General features: G+C 36.9%; 1 protein-coding gene across 1 annotated transcript in view; it reads left to right on the top strand.

Annotated features, from left to right (window-relative positions):
* The window catches only part of LOC124164074 (exportin-6-A), a 36,531-nt gene extending 17,970 nt beyond the window's left edge, over positions 1-18,561 (top strand). The window contains exons 9-20 of the mRNA XM_046541246.1: positions 1,328-1,436; positions 2,336-2,428; positions 9,769-10,052; positions 10,796-10,939; positions 11,523-11,691; positions 12,694-12,886; positions 13,957-14,109; positions 14,776-14,947; positions 15,029-15,140; positions 15,388-15,660; positions 16,270-16,521; positions 17,905-18,561. Of these exons, the coding sequence (XP_046397202.1) occupies positions 1,328-1,436; positions 2,336-2,428; positions 9,769-10,052; positions 10,796-10,939; positions 11,523-11,691; positions 12,694-12,886; positions 13,957-14,109; positions 14,776-14,947; positions 15,029-15,140; positions 15,388-15,660; positions 16,270-16,521; positions 17,905-18,006 (2,056 nt within the window). The 3' untranslated portion in view covers positions 18,007-18,561. The remainder of the gene's footprint in view (positions 1-1,327; positions 1,437-2,335; positions 2,429-9,768; positions 10,053-10,795; positions 10,940-11,522; positions 11,692-12,693; positions 12,887-13,956; positions 14,110-14,775; positions 14,948-15,028; positions 15,141-15,387; positions 15,661-16,269; positions 16,522-17,904) is intronic.
* The last annotated feature ends 565 nt before the right edge of the window (positions 18,562-19,126 follow it).

The following is a 19,126-nucleotide window of genomic DNA, read 5'->3' as shown; positions in this document are numbered from 1 at the left end:
TCTAATGACTTTTGAAGATTTTGGCTTTCATCTGTCTGGTTTTACAACGCGAAATGGTCGACCCGTTTTTCACTTGAAATTTGACATAAAGTAGAAAGTATCTTTCGTTTGCGAAAAATATAACTCGGAAAATTGAACCACAATATATAGTAGAGATTTCTAAAAAGTACTAAGCAGAAATCTTGGAAAAACACTTTTGAGAAGAAGGAAAAAAGAGCGATTTTTTAAAGGCGCGTCAAGGCTGAGCTACACGCCGTGGAACTCGGTAACTGAGGCCGATTTTTCAAGTTTTTTAAAACTTAAGTCTTGAAAATCGTCATTTAAAGCACGGAAAATCGTCTTCATTGACTTAAAAAACTAAAATGAGGGTGTTAAAAAGGGTAATGTATAGATCGACTTGACCATTTAACGCATTACTCGAGTGAAAATACTAAGGATTGGATATTTTTCGGGAACCATCCCACGCATAAGAAATATGGCTCGGGTATTGAAGTAAAGTGAAGAGATAAATTCGGCATGCTTAAGAGAGAGGAAAATGAACTGTTTCCTCGAAAGGCAACAGCCGATACCCTTTTTCCCTCTCCACCTTTGCAGAGGTGAGTCGCGCGGAAAGCAGAGTTTTCACATCACAAGGCATCTTTTAGCCTTTTTTAATACTGCGTCCGTCCAATGTGATATTCATTTGTAGCGTTTAGTTTCTTTCTTGAACTTAAAAAAGCAAGAGTTTTAAGGCTGATTAAACGACGTGAGAAGTATAGGTATTTTTGGCTCTACAAAACTAAAGCTAAGTTCTCTAGTTCATTTGCTTAGGCAACTTGAGTTCCATGAGGTTTCAAGATCCACAAAGATCGATGATATACTTCAAGTTTCCGAAATCTTGCAATTTAGGGAGGAAAGTACTTTCCCAGTCACACAATTATGTAGCAAAAGGCAATTTTCTGCAGGCAGTAATACTGTAACATGGAGACATCAAAACCTACTGGCTGAGCATGAGCATGTTTGTTTTTCTGCTTGAGAATTTGTAAGGGCCAAATATTACACGATTCATATAAGCAGTATTTAATCTTAATTATAACTGTGAAAATGACTTTACTCAGGGCTCTCCCTTGTATTTATAAGTGGTCTTTTTCTTGGAGCCTATGTCGTCAGAATCGATGGAATCGGTATCGGTAGAATCGGAATCGAAATGTCAGAATCGGAATCGGGATCGGAATCGATAAAATTTTGGAATCGACCCATCACTAGTTTATATATTATAGTTTTTTCTTCATAGTGTTTTATATTGAGATTTTATATCATAACATTGTTATTGCATGCTTATGTTTAGATATGAAGGTGCATTCTTGGGGATTGTGGAAAGGATATTATGGAGAATACAGTTTCGTAACAACTGGAGTGAACTTGAAGACATTGATGCAGAAACAATTGATGATGATGTGAGTTTTTTTCTGTGCAATTACATTGATATAAAATAAAACTAATCATTAAAGGTGAATATTGGAATGAAGGAGCTTTGTCATTCATCTTTGAATTTGACGAGCACCCAATATAGAAGGTATTGTCCAGGTATAATGAGAACGTAGCATCCAATGTACTGAAGCTTAAACCAACCATCCACTGTAGTATGAATGGATCATTTAATAAACTAGGAGTTAAAATATTAGAAGTGCAATAGGAAGAAGGTTAAAAAGATTTAAGAGACAACAGATTAACAAAAGTAGGAATTGGGATTGTAAACAAATATTGTATATTAAGACAAATGTTCATTTGTATATGCATTTTTTTCCAGAGTCCTTTATGTTGACATTTGAATTAAAGTATGTAATTGTTTATTGGAACATATTAAATTTGTGAATGATTTCTGGATAATAAGAATTCTGGAAAAATTAGAATTTACATTCACAGTGTAATATAAGGCAAATGAAGTATAATATTTGAAATAATTTAAGTAATCCTTTTAACCACTTTCTTCTGAAGACATTAATAGCATCATGATTTATGTCAATAGATGCCTTGATTGGATTTTGCAGTATTATAATATGTACTGCAGGCTCATTGATGGAATGATTTCTGTGACAGTATTTAACAAAGAATAATTTAATACCCTGGTGCATGTGAAAGTAATAATGGTAATAAAGCCAGTAAATTGTAGCACTTTATGATTTTCTTGACTTTCATCTTCATAGATTACATGTAGGTACATATTGTGCACATATAGTAATGCAGCTAGTTATCTTCTCATTATATTTTATAGATGTTAATGTGTACTTATTTATGGAAATAATTGTGGCATATTTTTTATGTTATCTAAAACTATAATACCGATAATTTTCAGGGGCAAACACAGTGGGAGCATTACTTGGGTCGATGTATAGAAGTTGTTGCTCGTGTTGGTGAACTTTTTCCAGATGGAACTCTGGGACTAATTGTGAGTACCATTTGCATGCTTTTCTCTTATCTTTAATGCTGCAAGAACCGAAATAAATATTTTTATGATATCATTTTTGCTTTGCATTTATATTTTTAGCTGCACCTGGATAAATTTTTTATCTGTTATTTTTTGTCTAATATGTATTTAAATAAATAATATATTTCCCTTTTATTAAAAATTACTGCTATACCTTACCAATATTGCATTTCAATCAGTTTTTTCTAAGTTCAACTGATTCAGGCGTGATATAGTGAAAGTTCGGAATATTGAAATAAAAGGTAGTTTACAGTTTTTGTCATTTTTTAAGTTACTCGAACCTTGAGCAGGACTCATTTGAAACCTAATACTATGCAAACATTATAAAATAACCGAACTTAAAGAATACAGTGCAACCTCGATAAAACGAGACCCCATGGCAGTGGCGGCGCGTGCGTATACGCATGTTAGCAAGTGCACACCCAAAGATGAATAAATTATAAAAGAAAACTATTCCTTTGCAACGCGAAGGATAAAAGTACTGTCTGCATATGCAAGAAACATGAGCCTCCGAATGCTACAGCTATCTCCTTTTCGAATTCACCGCTCTAGTGTGCGATCCCGTGGCATCATCCCGGGCACATTTTCGGTCAGCGCGATCGCTTGAGGGAGCTCTGGTGGGACAAGGTAAGCGTTCTGTATGTGCTGTTCAAAGGGGCGATGGGAGCAGACTCAAAACCATGCGAATGTGCACGCGCATGTTTTCGGTGACTGACTAGCAGGTAGTGTAGTGGTGTAGCCGCCACCTACACTACCTGCGCCCAGGATCCTAGTCTGTCTACAGAGCCATCTGTATAGCCGTTTTCTACACTACTTCTTCATAGGGTGTAAGGAAAAGAGAATGAATTTCAACTACCGACACTTGTAAAGGTGTGTTGAGAATAATTATTTTCATACATGCTAATATTATTTCTGTTCATGCAATTTTAAGGGTAGAGTGTACCAGTGATATGTTTTGCTTGCTATGTATTCTATTACGACGAAATATGACGCTCATGGATTAGGATTAACATAATATAATTAAATCATCCTATATCTGCTCTAATGCACACCCTAGATAAATTACCACCAGCCGCCACTGCCCCATGGTGCTCCGGCAAAGCGAATTGTCGCTTTACTGGGAGTGGAGAAAATATGTAATAGCCAACAAACCTATTGTCAACACTTATATAGAAGCAGGATTGGTGTGGCAAAGGAGATGTTTCTATCCCTTAAACTTAAGCATATATCCAGATGAAAGGGAATGTTTTTTTGCATCACTAAATTTCCTTACCTTAATAACAAACTAGCCATTCAATTTATAAGCACTATTCTGAATAATAATAAAGCAACGTATAGCTTTGTCAATCATTATCCCAATTCACAACCGACGAAGCCACTTTTCTATGTACTTTATGCATTTACATGATCTTTCTATTATTTTGGTATTTTCCCTTGGAAATTCAAACAATTACTGATAAATCTGTATTGCGGTTATTTAATGCCTCCAATGCATCTTTATTGTTCCTGTAAGTCTTGCGGAAATAATGTGAAATAACGTATCGCATTTGTTTCTGCAGAGGAAAACGGTGGAGGGTGGTATAACGATCCTCCCCCGGAAGACTTTCTATCATCCAATATCAATCCAATTACCTAATTATCAATATTAAAAGTCGGCTAAGCATGAATAATGATATAATTAAAATTGCTGTTGTTTAAAAAAAAGTAAGTTAACAAAGTTACTAATAGCTCAAGGAGGGAGTGGATCACAAAGTGGAAAAATACAAGTCTCATTATTTTTGAAATTGCATCATGATCAGCTTTAATTAAGCTTTGCAGCTCTATTTCTCATAGGTGTGAATGATTAAGCAAATTGTGTGGACTAATGTTTATCTGTTGCTTGGTTACCAGAAATATTGTAATGTGCAAATTAATTTTGAGCAAAATTGCCTGTAGGTAAAGCGAACAACCTAATCTGACGGTTGCGTATTTCCTTCATCCAAGAAGAATTGGTGGCATCCCTTTTATTATTTTTTTCCCATGTATATACAGTCCTGTCATGCTGTACTAATGACTTTAGGGGTGGATCCTGACAAATAGATTGATTTTTTTACTGAAATCACTTACAAAACTTAACTAACTCTGTAAAAATGTCTGCACAACCACCATACTTGTACAGTTTATTTGTTTCTGCTGCATTTTTAATTTGTTTTATTGCTCTCTTTCTTGTTTTTTTTTAAGACTTGTAATGAGTCGCTCTATAGGCACTTATAGGACCTATATAAAGTTTCTCAATGTAAAGCTTTCCTTTACCTCCCCCATTGTAAATACGTATAATTGGCATTTATGCATGTTCTTTTTTACAGTTGTACAAAAGAAGCCTGATTATTAATCAAATGACACCTATATATGTAACAAATAATTTGTCCCTTAAGTACCGTATAAGCTTGTGTAAGAGGCGCACACGTGTAAGAGGCGCACCCCTATTTTGAGGATCGAAGCTATAAAGAAAAACAATGTTGCGACTTTTGTTCTATCGTGTGGTGTTGCAGACGTATGCCTGGAATTTCGACAGTTATCGAAATGTCCTTTTTCAGTACTATTTGAAAGAGGAAATTTTGATAACTGCGGCGGCATAAGAGGGAGTAGAAAGAGTTCCGATCCTCTCTTTGCTTACGCCATCGCTCTACGTTGCTTGTTCTACTCACGAACAATTTTGTTTAAAAGCTCTCGCAGGAGTATTGCAATAGAATTGCAGCCGTGGAAAATTTGAAGGCAAAACACGACAGGCAAATGGCATGAGCTTTCCCAAGAGATTGAACAACAATCGGGGCAATCTCAGCGCCGTAGGATAATAACCACGTCGTAGATTTAAGGCCCCTTGCACACACACCGATTTTGGACGGCCGGTAAAATATCGGCCGTCCACATTCCAATGGTAAACGATGGGAGAGCATTGGAGCTTGCACACGTACCGACCACACGCCGGCACCGGTAAAATGCCGTTTAGCTGCCGGCTATTGTCACTGTGGATCGCCGGCGCCGGCTCAAAAACTTAGCAACGTATCGTTTGACCGGTAAAAATCCGGCGTGTGTGCAAGCATCGCTTTGCCGGTAAAATATCGGCCAATATTTTACCGGCCGTCCAAAATCGGTGTGTGTGCAAGGGGCCTAACGGAACTACACTCGGCTCTCCATCAGCTAATGCCTCTGCCGTTTTTTTCCTTTCCGAGACTCCACAGGGAAATATCAAGTTCCGGGGGTACAATGGAAACGTGTTTCATCCCTACCCCATTCCACCAACTGACCTTTTTCGGTCTACCAGGTTCAATTCCCCGAGTTTCTGGAGGTCAAATGCTACGTGAGTCACCTTCTGAGCTCGAAGATATCTCGATATATCTTTCTGCAATTGTATGACACGCACGAAGTTCTAAAAAGAATTAGACCTAACGCGACGTATATCTTACAGCATTTAAGTTTTTTGAGCTCTAATTGATTGACACAAAGATTTATAGTTAAAATAAGGCTAATAATATTCAACATAGTCCAACCAGCACTATTTCGGAAGAAACAAGCGTAGCATAAGCGCATTCAAACAAGACGAGACGGACTGGAAACTCAGGCAACGCAAACTGCGTATATCACATTGCTGCGCCTTCACCCCTTCGCTTTAAAGGCAACGATGTCACATGCAAGATCGGACGTGTTCTTCCCTTGCTCCTTCGCTCGTAGCTTTAAATACGGAGGGGAGGGAGCCCTCTTCCCCTCGATCTCTCCTTCAGCGCTCTTCACTTATAAGCATTTCCGATTTATTCAATCCACCATTAAGTCCAACAATGAGCACTCTAGTTCGAAATTTTTCAACCGCAGGTTTTGACACCAATATTACTATATGCAGTATAAATGCCGCGGGATGCCCACTCGTGGCAATAAATTTAGCGCGCGCTCCGGAGCAAAAAACCCCGCGCGATCTTTTCCATGTTCACCTCTGAGGTACCGACGTGACGGCGCGATGCTTGCAAAAAATTCAAACAGGAGCATTTTAAAAATACGTCACAAAGGGAGAAACTCCCCTGCCTGCCGCTTGATTTTGACCCAGGGTTTCAGATAACTGACTCACGCTGAAAACCAAGGCCACTCAGTTCCCCTTGAACTTGCAACCGGTGAAGGGGTGGGGGGGAAGATAAGAAGTTTGTGTAAGAGGCGCACCCCCATTTTCGGCTGCAATATCTGGGAAAAAAGGTGCGCCTCTTACACGAGCGTATACGGTAAAATGGGACTCGTGGATGTCTACATATGTATTATTGAAAAAGACAGAACTTATCAGGCTTTTTTTAGAGTTTAATGTCTTACAATCCTAAATAAAGAATTTTCTTCACCTTCTTCATAAACCTAACTCCCTTTTCATGAAGATATCATGGAATTATTGGCTTTCATTTAAAGTTTATTTTACATGTACGTACATTTTTCTGGAAATAACTTCGGAATAACTGGTGGTGTACATATACAGAGTCACCCACAAGTGCGCTTAAAGTGTGAAAATTCTATTGAGGAAAAATCTCTCCCTTGTCCAGGATTCAAATCTGGATATTGTGAATTTGGTCTGGTGTTATACCACTTGAACTGTATGGCATCTTCTTTCCCTGTGAAGTTTAGTTGCCTTAGGAGAGGAAGATTTAAGCTATCAGATATACTATACCAGAGAGTAGCATATTTGTGTCCATAGTGTTACAGTCTGGAAAAAAAGCCAGTACTTTGAATCTTAGGCTCTTCAGCATAGACATTTTAACTGTGGACTAGTCAACGGTATACATTAAAGAATCAACCACAAGGTCCGGGGTAAGCCTCAGACCTGGTTCTTTGTGCCCAGACATACTGCATTGTAGCTGCATAAACTGTCTTATCCTCTAGATCCAACAAAACTCACAAAAGAAAGCAGATGCCATGGTAGTTCTTGTGGTAGACCACCTAATGTGAATTTGGGAGATTCAGGTTTAAATCCTGGTCAAGGAAAATTTTTCCTAAGTGGAATCTTTGCATGTACAATGCTCGTATTTCACTTCAATGTTGGAGAGGATATTCTTTGTAGACTGTATAATTTAACGTATGGTAATGTTGCTTAGAAGAGCTGGAGTTCATGGGATATAGTGGAGAATACATCAACATTTTTGGCCCATGTTGACGGAATGGATATGTTCCAAGTTTTTCATCCTGCTTATGTTGGCCATTTGATCCAAGAGTGCCCTTTTTTGGTGCTTAATAATTTAATTTGAACTTCTTGTTCCTTGGCCACCTTTTCTCGTGAAACAAGGCTCAACGCTGATGTCCTTCAGTTCCACCAAGCATCCCTTGTAACTCTTGTGGGCTCCATTGAAGAACTCTCCCTCCATGTGGAGATCAAGGATGGCTTCATTCTGCCCACTTGGCCATGGCTTTCAGGTGCATTTGCTGATGGTTTGGTTTTCCTTGTGGTGTGCCTACATGTTTGTGCGTGTATTTGTGGGTGGAATTAATGTGTTCCAAACTGCATGGCAATTCACTTTTGCCATAGGCAGTGTTCGGCATTGGTTATGTATTCTACTTCAGAGATAAAGGGAAAAGATCTTTTTTTTTTTGTTTTTATGAAAGAAGAAATATCGCACATTTGGCCCCAACTGGAAGTATCTTACCCCTGTAGGGTCAGGGACTATGATCACTAATAAAAAATGCTCCCTAGGTTGGAATTGTGTCTATTGCGGCATGCCCAACACAAATGAATTTCTTAGGAAAATGGAAATTCTGGGCAAAAAAATTTGGAAAAAAAGGAAACAAAGAAAGAAAAGAAGAAGCTGTTTCCTATGCTCTTGAAGCAAAGCATTCAAATAGATTTTTAGAAATGGTGGATTTTCTCTCTAACATTAAGCCTGTATTGCCCAGATACATACACTTCCAGATATCCCACACTTTCTGGACATCCCCTTCAAGTGAAACCAAATTCCAGGCATCCACAAAATTCTCAACATGTCCTACCTTTTTTCAGGTCTTTCAGAGTAAATTTGGTTCATGTGAAGAATGGTGCAAAAAAAAATTGAAAACCTCTCACGATAGTATCTGAAAGAATTTTGAATGTCTGAGATTTTATAAATACATACCTGTTGTTATGTTGTAGAAAATGACATTTAATGAGGAATATCTTGTTCTATCAATGTCACTGAAAAAATAAGTCATTTTTTTGTGTAATCCTCTTTCTATTACATGGTCCTATTCTTGCATATGCCAGCTTGTACCATTTTATACTCACATTTATCTACATAATTTATTAAAAATTGCTGTTGTTATATTTTCAATTGACAAGGGGTCCTACATTTTTCCCTGATGACTTATATTTCAGCCTTGTGTCTCCTGTTTTTGTGTTGTGGTCATGTGATCACCTTTTTTATATCTTGAGGTTTCAGTTGAAGTAGTGGTTTTGAGGACACGCTCACAGCATCTGCATAGGTAGGGGCAAATAGGAAGGAGCATCTATTGAAGTTCTCGTGTCTTTGAGCACATTTTTCAATGCTTGGATTTCATCCATTGCTTGAGATTAGCTGTTAAAAAGAGAGGCATGTGCCCTTTTCTGTGCGAACAAATTTTTCACTGGGACAGTAGATGGGATGGATTCATCTATTATTTGTACTTAATGATTGAAAAGAAATAACATTGTTCCATATAAATTTATTGTTATAATATTTTCTGGAGTTAAGGTCAATGTAAGATCATATTATTATTATTAAATGTCAATTATTATTATTATTATAACATATATTAAACAAGGTCAAGATAAGAAGAGAAAAAAAAATAATTATAAATTTATTTCAAAGCCATCACATGTCATCATCAGGTACAAATAAGTACTTGGGTTTCTATTTGCTTTTACCTGAGTGTTAACTCCTGATGATTATCTGCAACCTTGAAATTTAGTTCATTTTAATTAATGTGGAATTACCAAGTCATTGCTTTTCAATCATGTGGTAAGAAAATTCCACCAAGCCACAACTTAGACTACAGAATGTACATACATATTTGTACTTTGTTTAGAAAGGCCTGGTTTTTGTTTTCCATTGTGTTAGATGTTTTTGGATTTGTAGATACATACAAAGCTTGTGATGATGAAGGTCTTTTATTGACGATGACGATGGTGAAGGTCTTGTATTATATCTCATTCATTTTTAAAGCTGTTTTTATAAATCGATTTGAATTCTAGTGCTATAATTTAACAATCCCTTTAGGAAATACATATTATGAAGATATGTTAGGGTAAATAATTAATATTACTTTTCATATTTTAATTACTTGTTTAGGGAGAAGCTTGGTCAGGATGTGCGGAATCATATCTTCAAAAGCATAATGTTTCTGCGCCTGGGAATGAAAGCTCGGAGGTGCATCATTTGCGGAGGGACTTGGCGTCGTTAACCCTTGCAGTGGGTCGTGCCGCCTCTTTTGGTGCCCTCTCCAGATCTCCTTTGATGAATGATGGGACCTCAAGGCTGGAGAACAGGGCATCGGAGTTGGTATCTCGCCTTGTCTCATTGGCATCACGTGGTGTTAATAGATCTCCAGTTCCTCCTGCTGATCTAATTGAAGTGTAAGTATTTGGAAGACTTTATGTGTGTTGCCTTCCCACTACAATTTCGCACACTTAACTTTTCCACTGGCTGTGGTATATGTGAACTGTGCTATGTTTATGAAGATGAAATTCACATTATTTGCCGTTGGAATGAATTCTACTGGACCAGGAATTTAACCGAAGACTGTTGGCTTTCAGAGTCACTGTATTGACCAATCCCTATCCCTATCTATCATGTCTTACCAATTAATGCTCATCCCTAAAAGTGCCATGGGAATCTTGGAAGCTGGATTGTGTAATGGTTTACACAGTAACCTGGAAAGATAAAAGCTCTTGTTCGATTCCCAGTAATGGGGAATTTTTCCCCATAGTAATTATTGCTTTCCATTTATGTTGGGTATTCATTGCCTTTGAGGTTTTCCAGTGGATTTCTAATTGGATCTATTTAATTTTATGGAAGAGTTACTCAAGTTTTAGCTATTTATTTTCATGACTTTTGCAAATTGGTTTTAATTAAAAATTACTATAGGAAACATTTTTTTTCAAAAGAGGAAAATTGGATTTAATTGAATTTTTTGTGGTTATATTTTTTTTGTGTAATCACTCACTAACATGCATTTATATGTTTCATGTTATGATTATGTTGGTGATACTTAGGGGAGGGGGCTCTTCATGTAGAATTTTTACCATTTACCCATTCATTAGTTTTCAGTTGAGGGATATCTTATAATCTGACAAGAGTGTTTTTTTATATGTTATAGGCATGCTCAGACACTTGCTGCCTTACAAGCTTGGTGCCATTGGATGGCACAACGAATTGGACCAGCTGGTGAGTCCCGTGCAGCAGAACTTGTGTCCCAGTCTGCAGCATGTGCGGTCAATGGCATAATGGCTGGGGCTGAATGGTTAGTTTTTACTATGTATTTGTACATTTAATTTTCCTGGAAGACACCGTTGTTCCCATTTTGGTTGGTTGCGATTCTGGTTCAATTCCCTGAAACGAATCTCAGCCCCCATATCGGTTCTGGTTCTTCATCAAGTCTTTCATTTTATTGCTTGATTTTCAAAATATATCAATTATTTTTGTTAGATTATTATGAAACCTCTATTTCAAAAGGGTTTTGGGTAAAAAATGCGAAGTAATTAAAACAACACATAAAGTTACCTCAATTGTGTTGTATTCACAACATCACTATATTTATAGTTTGTGATTGTAATTATATTTTTCCCATGTTGATCTGTCATCATTTAAGCTTTATTTATATGGAGACCTTCACCTGAAGGTGACAATTTCAAAATCTACGTCGTGAATAAACATTTTAAAGTGAAATTTGCATAAACCCTTAGCTATCATGGAAAAAATTATATTATTCCCCCTACTACTATTTGGTTTGTAAAAAGAATTGTTTACTTTGCCCTCCTCTTTCATTACATTGCTAATAATAATAATAATACTAATTAAATCTCTGCGGTTGACTTTTGTGATAGGAATGCTGGCCGAGGAGCCGTGGGGAAAGCTGGTCGTGTTCCTCATGCCGCTGCCCATCTGTTTTGCACACTGACTGCTGTTGCAAGGCCTCCACGGCTATGGCAGAACCCATCAGTAGCACCCCTTTTCTCTCGCGGTCGAGATGTCCTGATGGCTCTGCCAGAAGAGGTCAGTCAAATGATTATCACATTGCAGTACATGATAGGATATCTGCGCTAGATACCTATAATCTGCTTTTGTAAGAATGCTTTCAGGGATTAACTGTGGATGACTTTTGCAAAGTTTTCTCCCATAACCTCTTGGGTCAGTTGTTCCATGTCCTTCAATTTGATTCTCCTAGTGATGCAGAGTTATTTTCTGATTGGCTCTTCCTTATCTAATCATCTTCAAGATAGGTTTTCACTCTCTTTCAGATCTTGCGGAGGTAGAAACCATTTACTCTATTCATCTTTCCCTCTTATTCAATCTACCTCTATGATCTTGGTTCATTTCTTAACTTAGTTCTAGTCATCACTTTCAATTATTCAATTGTTTCTTTTTCTCAAAATAGGTTTCTTACGTGAAAAGACCACGTTCCGTAGGTTGATGTGTCCATCAGTTTTAGTATATGCATTACAATTTCACTCAACGTTGCCATTTCTATTTTTCCATTATTTCTTCATATTTCTTAATTTTTACTGCACAAGTTGCACTAGGTCCATAACCTTTTGGGGTTATTTGCAGTACTTTCAGTTATTGCATTATGAAGTTGTACGTTCACCACTTTATTTACTTTTCTCACATTATTGTTGTAAATACAATACAACCTCAAAACCTTTTTACTTATGTCTTAACAGTCTCATCATTCATCTTTCTTGGTTCCCGCTTGATTTCAAATTGCCTCCCTCTCGAGTCTTTCCCAGAAATTGTTGGTTCCTCTCGACATTTTGGTGTTTTCTAACTAAACCTTGAAGCTTTACTCCACGACTGTTGACTTGTATGGTTGTGGAAGTTGTATATACCTTTCATGTTCTTTTATTTGGGTCTCAGTAGTCTTTCCTGTTTCCATTTCATTGAACTTTTTTGTGTTGTGTTGTTAAAACAATTGACCTGTTTTTTTTTAATAGTAAAAAATGATTTTTATAGCTCTATTTTTTTTTAGCTATTTCAAAATTCCTTGTTTTTTTCTAGACTGGGCATTTAGTGGCACGAGGTTTGCAAAATTCGTTGCTACTGGCTCCAGCTGGTGAGGGACCGTCTTCAGAAGGGCCATGGGCTGAGAGAGAAGCACTCTATGCATCTCTTCTATCCTCTTTAGTGGACCAAGATAGTCTGGATTCTTTAGGAACCCATGGATCTCAGCAAAATGCAGATTATGCCCGAGGTAAGGTGTCAAATTGTCGAACACTAAGAATTTAAAAAAAAATCATCCACTGTTAACTCTATATCATTCCAATTTTCAATTATTTCAATGGAAGTAGCAATGTACAGGCTCATTAGTGTATGTTTTTGGTGCATTAAAGGAATTGTAGAATTAAATTACAGGAGTTATTTAAAAAACTGTCAAACTGAAAGTTGCAAATATTAGCTCTAGTTGTAACATTGAAAGTTATTCTCCCTTGATTCATAATTATTTCATATTCCTGTTAACTCTATATCATTGCTAATGAGGAAACAGTTGATTGTAAAGCACTCAAGGTGGTTGTATATGTTTACCAGCTGATGAATGTTGTATTCATATTTGCACCCCTGTCTAGAGATGTCAGACTTTCCAAGAATTCATTTATCTTAGCCTCTGAAATGTTATTTCAATCATTTAAGGGTGGAGAAAATGCCATAGATACACTAAAGAGATCATCGAGAATTGAGTCATCAAGATTGTACTCTAATTCATTTCTATCAGTATATAGTTTGACTAATTTTCATAAATAGTGAAGTCTACCATGTGTGCCTTCTGTCTCTAAAGCCTGGGTTACAAGTCAAAGCTGACTGCTATAGCAGTCAACTGTTACACTAGACTTGTTACTTGACTAGCATTGTATACTGCAAAGCACTAGGAAGGAGTAAGAATTGATTGAGGATGTGAGGTCTGTATTTGATCTTTTAGCAGATTTAAAGCTGTTCAACTTTGACTGCAGTTCTAATCAATCATTTGCTTATTTATTATATCGTAATTGAGGGATCAATCTTAAGCCAAAATTTCCCTTTAAATGTTTCTCAATCAAAAGGGCTTATTGAAATATGTCTATTTTGCAGATGTCATTTGTTTTGTTTTCCTACATAAGCCATCATAAGTCTAATTTTTACTATTGGGACACTACTCTGTTGATAATAGGTGTGAGATATTTTTATTGTACACCTACTATAGCTTCCAACTTTGATTTGTGAACTAGGCTTTATGTTGCTCTTATGATTTGCTCTAACAAATCATTATTTTTTTCCTCCTTCGTGAAGTGGGTGTGGCTGTGAAGGCATGGAGGTTGCTGGCTGATCAGTTGGAGAATGGCAGAGGCATGGGAGGTCGATCCAAGAGAGCCCTGCACGCATGCCTTGTCCCTCATTTGAACTTGGCCTTGCGTCTGCTCCCTCACCTTACCGGGCATCCAGGTCAGCAAATATTGTATTTCTTTTAATATGGTCCACCCCTAATTTTGGAGGTTTCATTTAAGATAAGTAGAATAATAGTAATAAGTAGATAACTCTTGAATATTGTCATCTCTATTTCTATTCTCCCAGAGTTTTTGGGAAAAAATGGGGACTTTATTTGGAGGTGTATTGTTAAATGTTCCTATGTAAATGATTATAATGTTGTCACTTCATTTGGTGTTAATGTATTTGAATACTAATTTTGTGAGCGTATCATGGCCATTGAAAACCTAGACTTAATTGTATGTTCTACTCAAAGAATGTATTAAATAGAATAGTCTCATTTTATGTGCTTTTATCCACCCTTTTCTCTGCTTTATATCTCGATGTTAGTTTTAATGTAACTAAATTTGGTGAGATTATCAATACATTATTAACGTTTTAAAAGTCTGTCAACCAATACATATTTTACTACTGTGTTAGGAGTAATCTAAGCTATTATAAGCTATACATTTGACGTATTGTTTGAAAAGGGATTAACCAAACACACAATATGTTTTATTTTTTTTATTCAATGTTAACATTCTACAAATTATAACATGAAAGTATTAGTTCATTTGTAAATTTTCAATGATAAACCTTAATGAATAGAAAATAATTAACATGGGTATCTCATTTTTATTTCAGGTGCTTGTGAGGCTGGTCTAGGATTCTTTAGAGCTGCATTGTCTGTCTTAACTCCTCGTCTCCTTGGAACCTCTTTCTCCTCCTCATTGTTGGATGCTCTACTTGGACCAGATTCTCTCAGAACTGCTCTTGGAGCTACATCAACTCCACATGGGGCAGCGCTTGTTGTTCGGTGAGTTTTATGAATTGGTGGTACATTTTTCTTGTTCTCATCTGTAAGATTCCAAATCGAAGTCTTATGAAATTTTCTCAGATTTTTGCAGTTGCTTCAACTGGTGGTTGTGGAGCCTGGCCGTACATTTGAGCGTTTCGTTCCCACTGCCATATCTCTGTGCACAGATCATATTCATCCCCTTCTTGAGCAGGTGAGTTGGTCTTTTTACAGGTTTTTGAAAGATTTAAATAGGGTATTCAAAGTATTATACTATTATTATATTTAAGTAAATATTTGAAGGTACATATATACTATTCCATGCAATTTTTAGGATCTTTTCTCTCGATTTTTTGTGGAGTATGATATAGTTTTATGTCCAAGTTTCCTCTATGATTAATGTTTGAGTGCAGGAATTCTGTTGCTACCCTGTGACTGTCATCTCTCTTTTAATTGACTAGAATCCATCTCCAGACGTGAGTGCTGCCCTCTTGGATGTCTTGTCAGACGCCTTGTTCCACCAGTGGCATCGTTTCTTTGTTCCTCGTGCCGTGCGAGATGGTTCAGTGAATGGAAATGGGGATGATGTGGAGTCAGTGCCAGAAGGTCGTGTGCACTTTTTGGCTTCAATGCGTGTATTTGGGCATGCATTGCTCGGAGAAGACATTGCTCTCTTTGGCCGAGCTCTGGCTGCCCTTCTAAGGCTTCATGAGAAGTGGGGGCTATTCCAGAAGGTAAGAGCCTACAGTAAATCCTCAACTTACGAACTTTCAGACGTATAGGAACATTCAAAAAATTCAAGTGTGACTGAAAATTTGGCACCTTTGAGATTGGCCTATATAATACGGTGGGACATGTAGGAACTTGCACTTTGTGCACCGTCTAAACGCAGTGTCAGGTAAAGTCATACCATTGTGAAGTCAGGAACTGTTCAGTTTTTTACCCGTCCTTCTTTCCTGTGGTCAGCAAAATTTTTTCAGCTCCAGCCACAACCCGTGTACAGCTAGATCAGTTCGTCATCAGTTAAGTACTGCATTAATCAAGTGCAATTTCATATTGCAAATATTCATACGAGAGATTTTTCATTTCAAAAATGTAAGAGTATGTTGGCAGAAATCTTGGAATTCAGTGACTCAATTTGTGTTGGGGCTATATTCATCAATACTGGAGTAGAGTCTAATTGAGCTTTGGTACTCGAATGAGGTCTTGTAACATCAACATGGCAACCGAGTCAAGTTAGGATGAGAACTTGAGTAGCATTTTGGAATATGGCCGTTAGTTTCTAAAACATTCCAATAGTATTTCTTCATCTCAACCGAGAATGTTTTATTTTTATTTTACAGGCTCTTTTTAGGCGTGAAGTGATGCCACCTCTAGTCTCGGCACTCTTGTGGGTCGGAGTGGCTTCAAGAGGACCCCCCTCTTTACTTCACGCTGATGATCTTGCCTCAGTATTGGGTGCTTTACATTCCTCAGATCCGTGTGCATTTCGTTCGGCATTCCTCCCTACCTTTTTATCCGATCCTCGCCTGGGGTTGACCCCAACACAGGCTGCATCCCTTGCAGATGACTTCTCATCGGTGGTGGGTCAACAGGTGAGAATAATTTTTTAATTAGCTACCTCCATTTTATTTGGTTGAGAATTACTAATTGATACCTACATATTTACTGTTCACCGGTCTCTTTGTTGTATGTATTTCTCTGTCAAGTTTTGAGGGGTTTACTCTGTCATATTGGGTCACTACATTTTTTCTATTGTTAAGAATGGATTTTATTTAACTGCTTATTTATTGTGATACGATCAGTGCATTCTGAAATGTTATCCCTGCAATATCAGCACTGCAAAGGTGCAAAAGCTGGGGCAAAGGAAATTTTGCATAGTTGCTATTGTTTTTGATTTATAATGGACATTATATGAGATTGAAGTAAGGAAGGTATATGTTGAAATAATCAGCAATGAGAGCTGAAATCAAGCCCCTATCAAGTGAACCTGCAATAAGTGTACGTAAATCATAATATTTTAGTGGTTATATAAAGGTGACTTATAATGTGTAGCTGCTATGATTTGAAGAAATATTCATGTTTTCTCAAGAAAGCAAGGAAAACTAAGTATGTAGTGCTGACACGATCACCTAATCTGAGCTAAAGCTGACATCTCTGCTTTGTGTTTTATCATACCATGGGAGTGTCTGTAGTGCTCGTTTCAGAATTTAATCAAACATTGTAGTGTTATAGTTCATTGGGAGCTGTCCTCGAATTACCCGATATGGATTATATAATCAATTATATATAAAATAAATGACAAAAAAATTTAAAGGTCGTATGTATACCGTTATTAGAACTATTTCATGATGTGTGAGTGGTACAGTGGTTACGTGTTCGATTTACATGCTGATGTCCCTGGATCAAGTCTCAGTTGTGGCACTTTTTTCATAATTTCTTTTACGTAATCCTGCTTGTCACCATTATTTTCATTGAAAATTTTATTTTTATGCACCCTCCATGTGCAGAAAACATTTCCGTGCACGAAAGTAAAATTTTTGGTGAAAATCATGGAAATTACGGTGAATATCAGGATTCATGAAAAGTAAAACTGGAAATATATAATGAAATAAAAGTGCTGAAACCAAGAATCGATCCAAGGACGTCTGCATGTAAATGGAACACCATTACCACTGGACCATGGCTTACACATTAGGAAATGGTTCTTATAAGGGAATACGTATGACTGAAAATTTTTAATGTATTTTTTTGTTTGAACTATTGGTTATATAATCCACGAGGACAGCTGTTGGACTGTAGCAATACGAAGTTCGACTGAATTCTGAGATGTGCATTTCGGTCACTCAACTTAAGACTATTTGGATATTATATGAAAATTTATCCATTTGGTTCTTTTCTGTTCATCTTAAAATGTCCGTCTGTCAACCCTTCATTTTTATGAATTGTGGTTATAGTTGATTCAAACTTTCTTCCAGGTGGACCACAATTCCTTTTCTAGGGCTCTCATCCACCTCGGTGAGGATCTACGCTGCCATCGACTTTGTAATGCTGTGGTTCCTGGTGGGGGCAATTTGTGAAAGCTCCCATAGAACCTTACTTTGTTAGTCACTCGCATTCATCTGTTGCTGTCAGACATAAGAAGCTGTATTCCTTCTTTGCTACTTTATACTATGAAATCTTCCCTGAAGTTTCAATTTCAGGGCTAAGGTGACTCAACTTCAATTGCATTTTTACAAAAATGAAGTGTGGACATGTTTTCAATCCTGTATTCTTAAGCATTTGCAATCCTTTTGGTGCATGAAGACTTATGAATGGAATTTGTTTTGTGAGTGTTGATGTGTGTGCAATTAGGCAGTAAACAAATGAAATTTTGTTGCTGGGCAAGATTTGTACATTTTTAGATCTAAAAGATAATTTTTGTTAAGCGTGGAGAAACAATCATGATTGGTTTGTTGGATTCAAAGTATTTTAAAGCTGTAATTTTAGAAGTGATTATTGAATCACCAAGGGGAGAGTAACTTCTGATCTCATGCCAAAAACTGCCACTATCCACTGTTTTTTACGTGTGTCTTTATGAAGTTTTGTAAAAAAATTTGTTATTTTGAAATGAACTAAACAAATGAAGTTCCTAATGTTGGTATATTATTATTGAGTACTTTCAACCATTGAAAAGCTGACCTACAGAGCAAAGGATCCATTTGGCCTAATGGCTCTGGGGATGTGTAAAATTGAACGATAGTATGGTGAAATCTACAAGAGGGAGACTTGGTGAAATCTATACTCTACTGAAAGATCATAATGAACATTTCTGGTTCAATCAGCTGGAAAAATCAGCAGTAGTTAACTATGTATAGCTTAAGTCATGACCAAGTCGGTTTGCTGACAGAAAGAGACAACACGCATAAAGTTGAAGAGGAAAAAAAATCAACAAAGATAATGGCTACTCAATTAGCAGCTCTTGGAATAGAATTCAAATTGCCAGAACTAATTCTTTGGGAAGTAGCTGGATGAGATAAACATATTGGAGAAAAACATTGCATGTAATTGTTCCACTGTGGTATTAATATAGACAACGATGTTAGGTCTTTTGCCATTCTTTGCACCTAATTAGAAAGTATATTTACTACAGCACTTTAATGGGTCTTTGCTGATTATTACCAAGCTATGAAAGGAGATTATAACTTCTTTTTTTGCATT

Source organism: Ischnura elegans, chromosome 8 (genome assembly GCF_921293095.1).
Source record: "Ischnura elegans chromosome 8, ioIscEleg1.1, whole genome shotgun sequence".
NCBI classification, from domain to species: domain Eukaryota; kingdom Metazoa; phylum Arthropoda; class Insecta; order Odonata; family Coenagrionidae; genus Ischnura; species Ischnura elegans.
The sequence above is the reverse complement of the archived record's forward strand: the minus strand, read 5'-3'. Positions and strand labels throughout refer to the sequence as shown.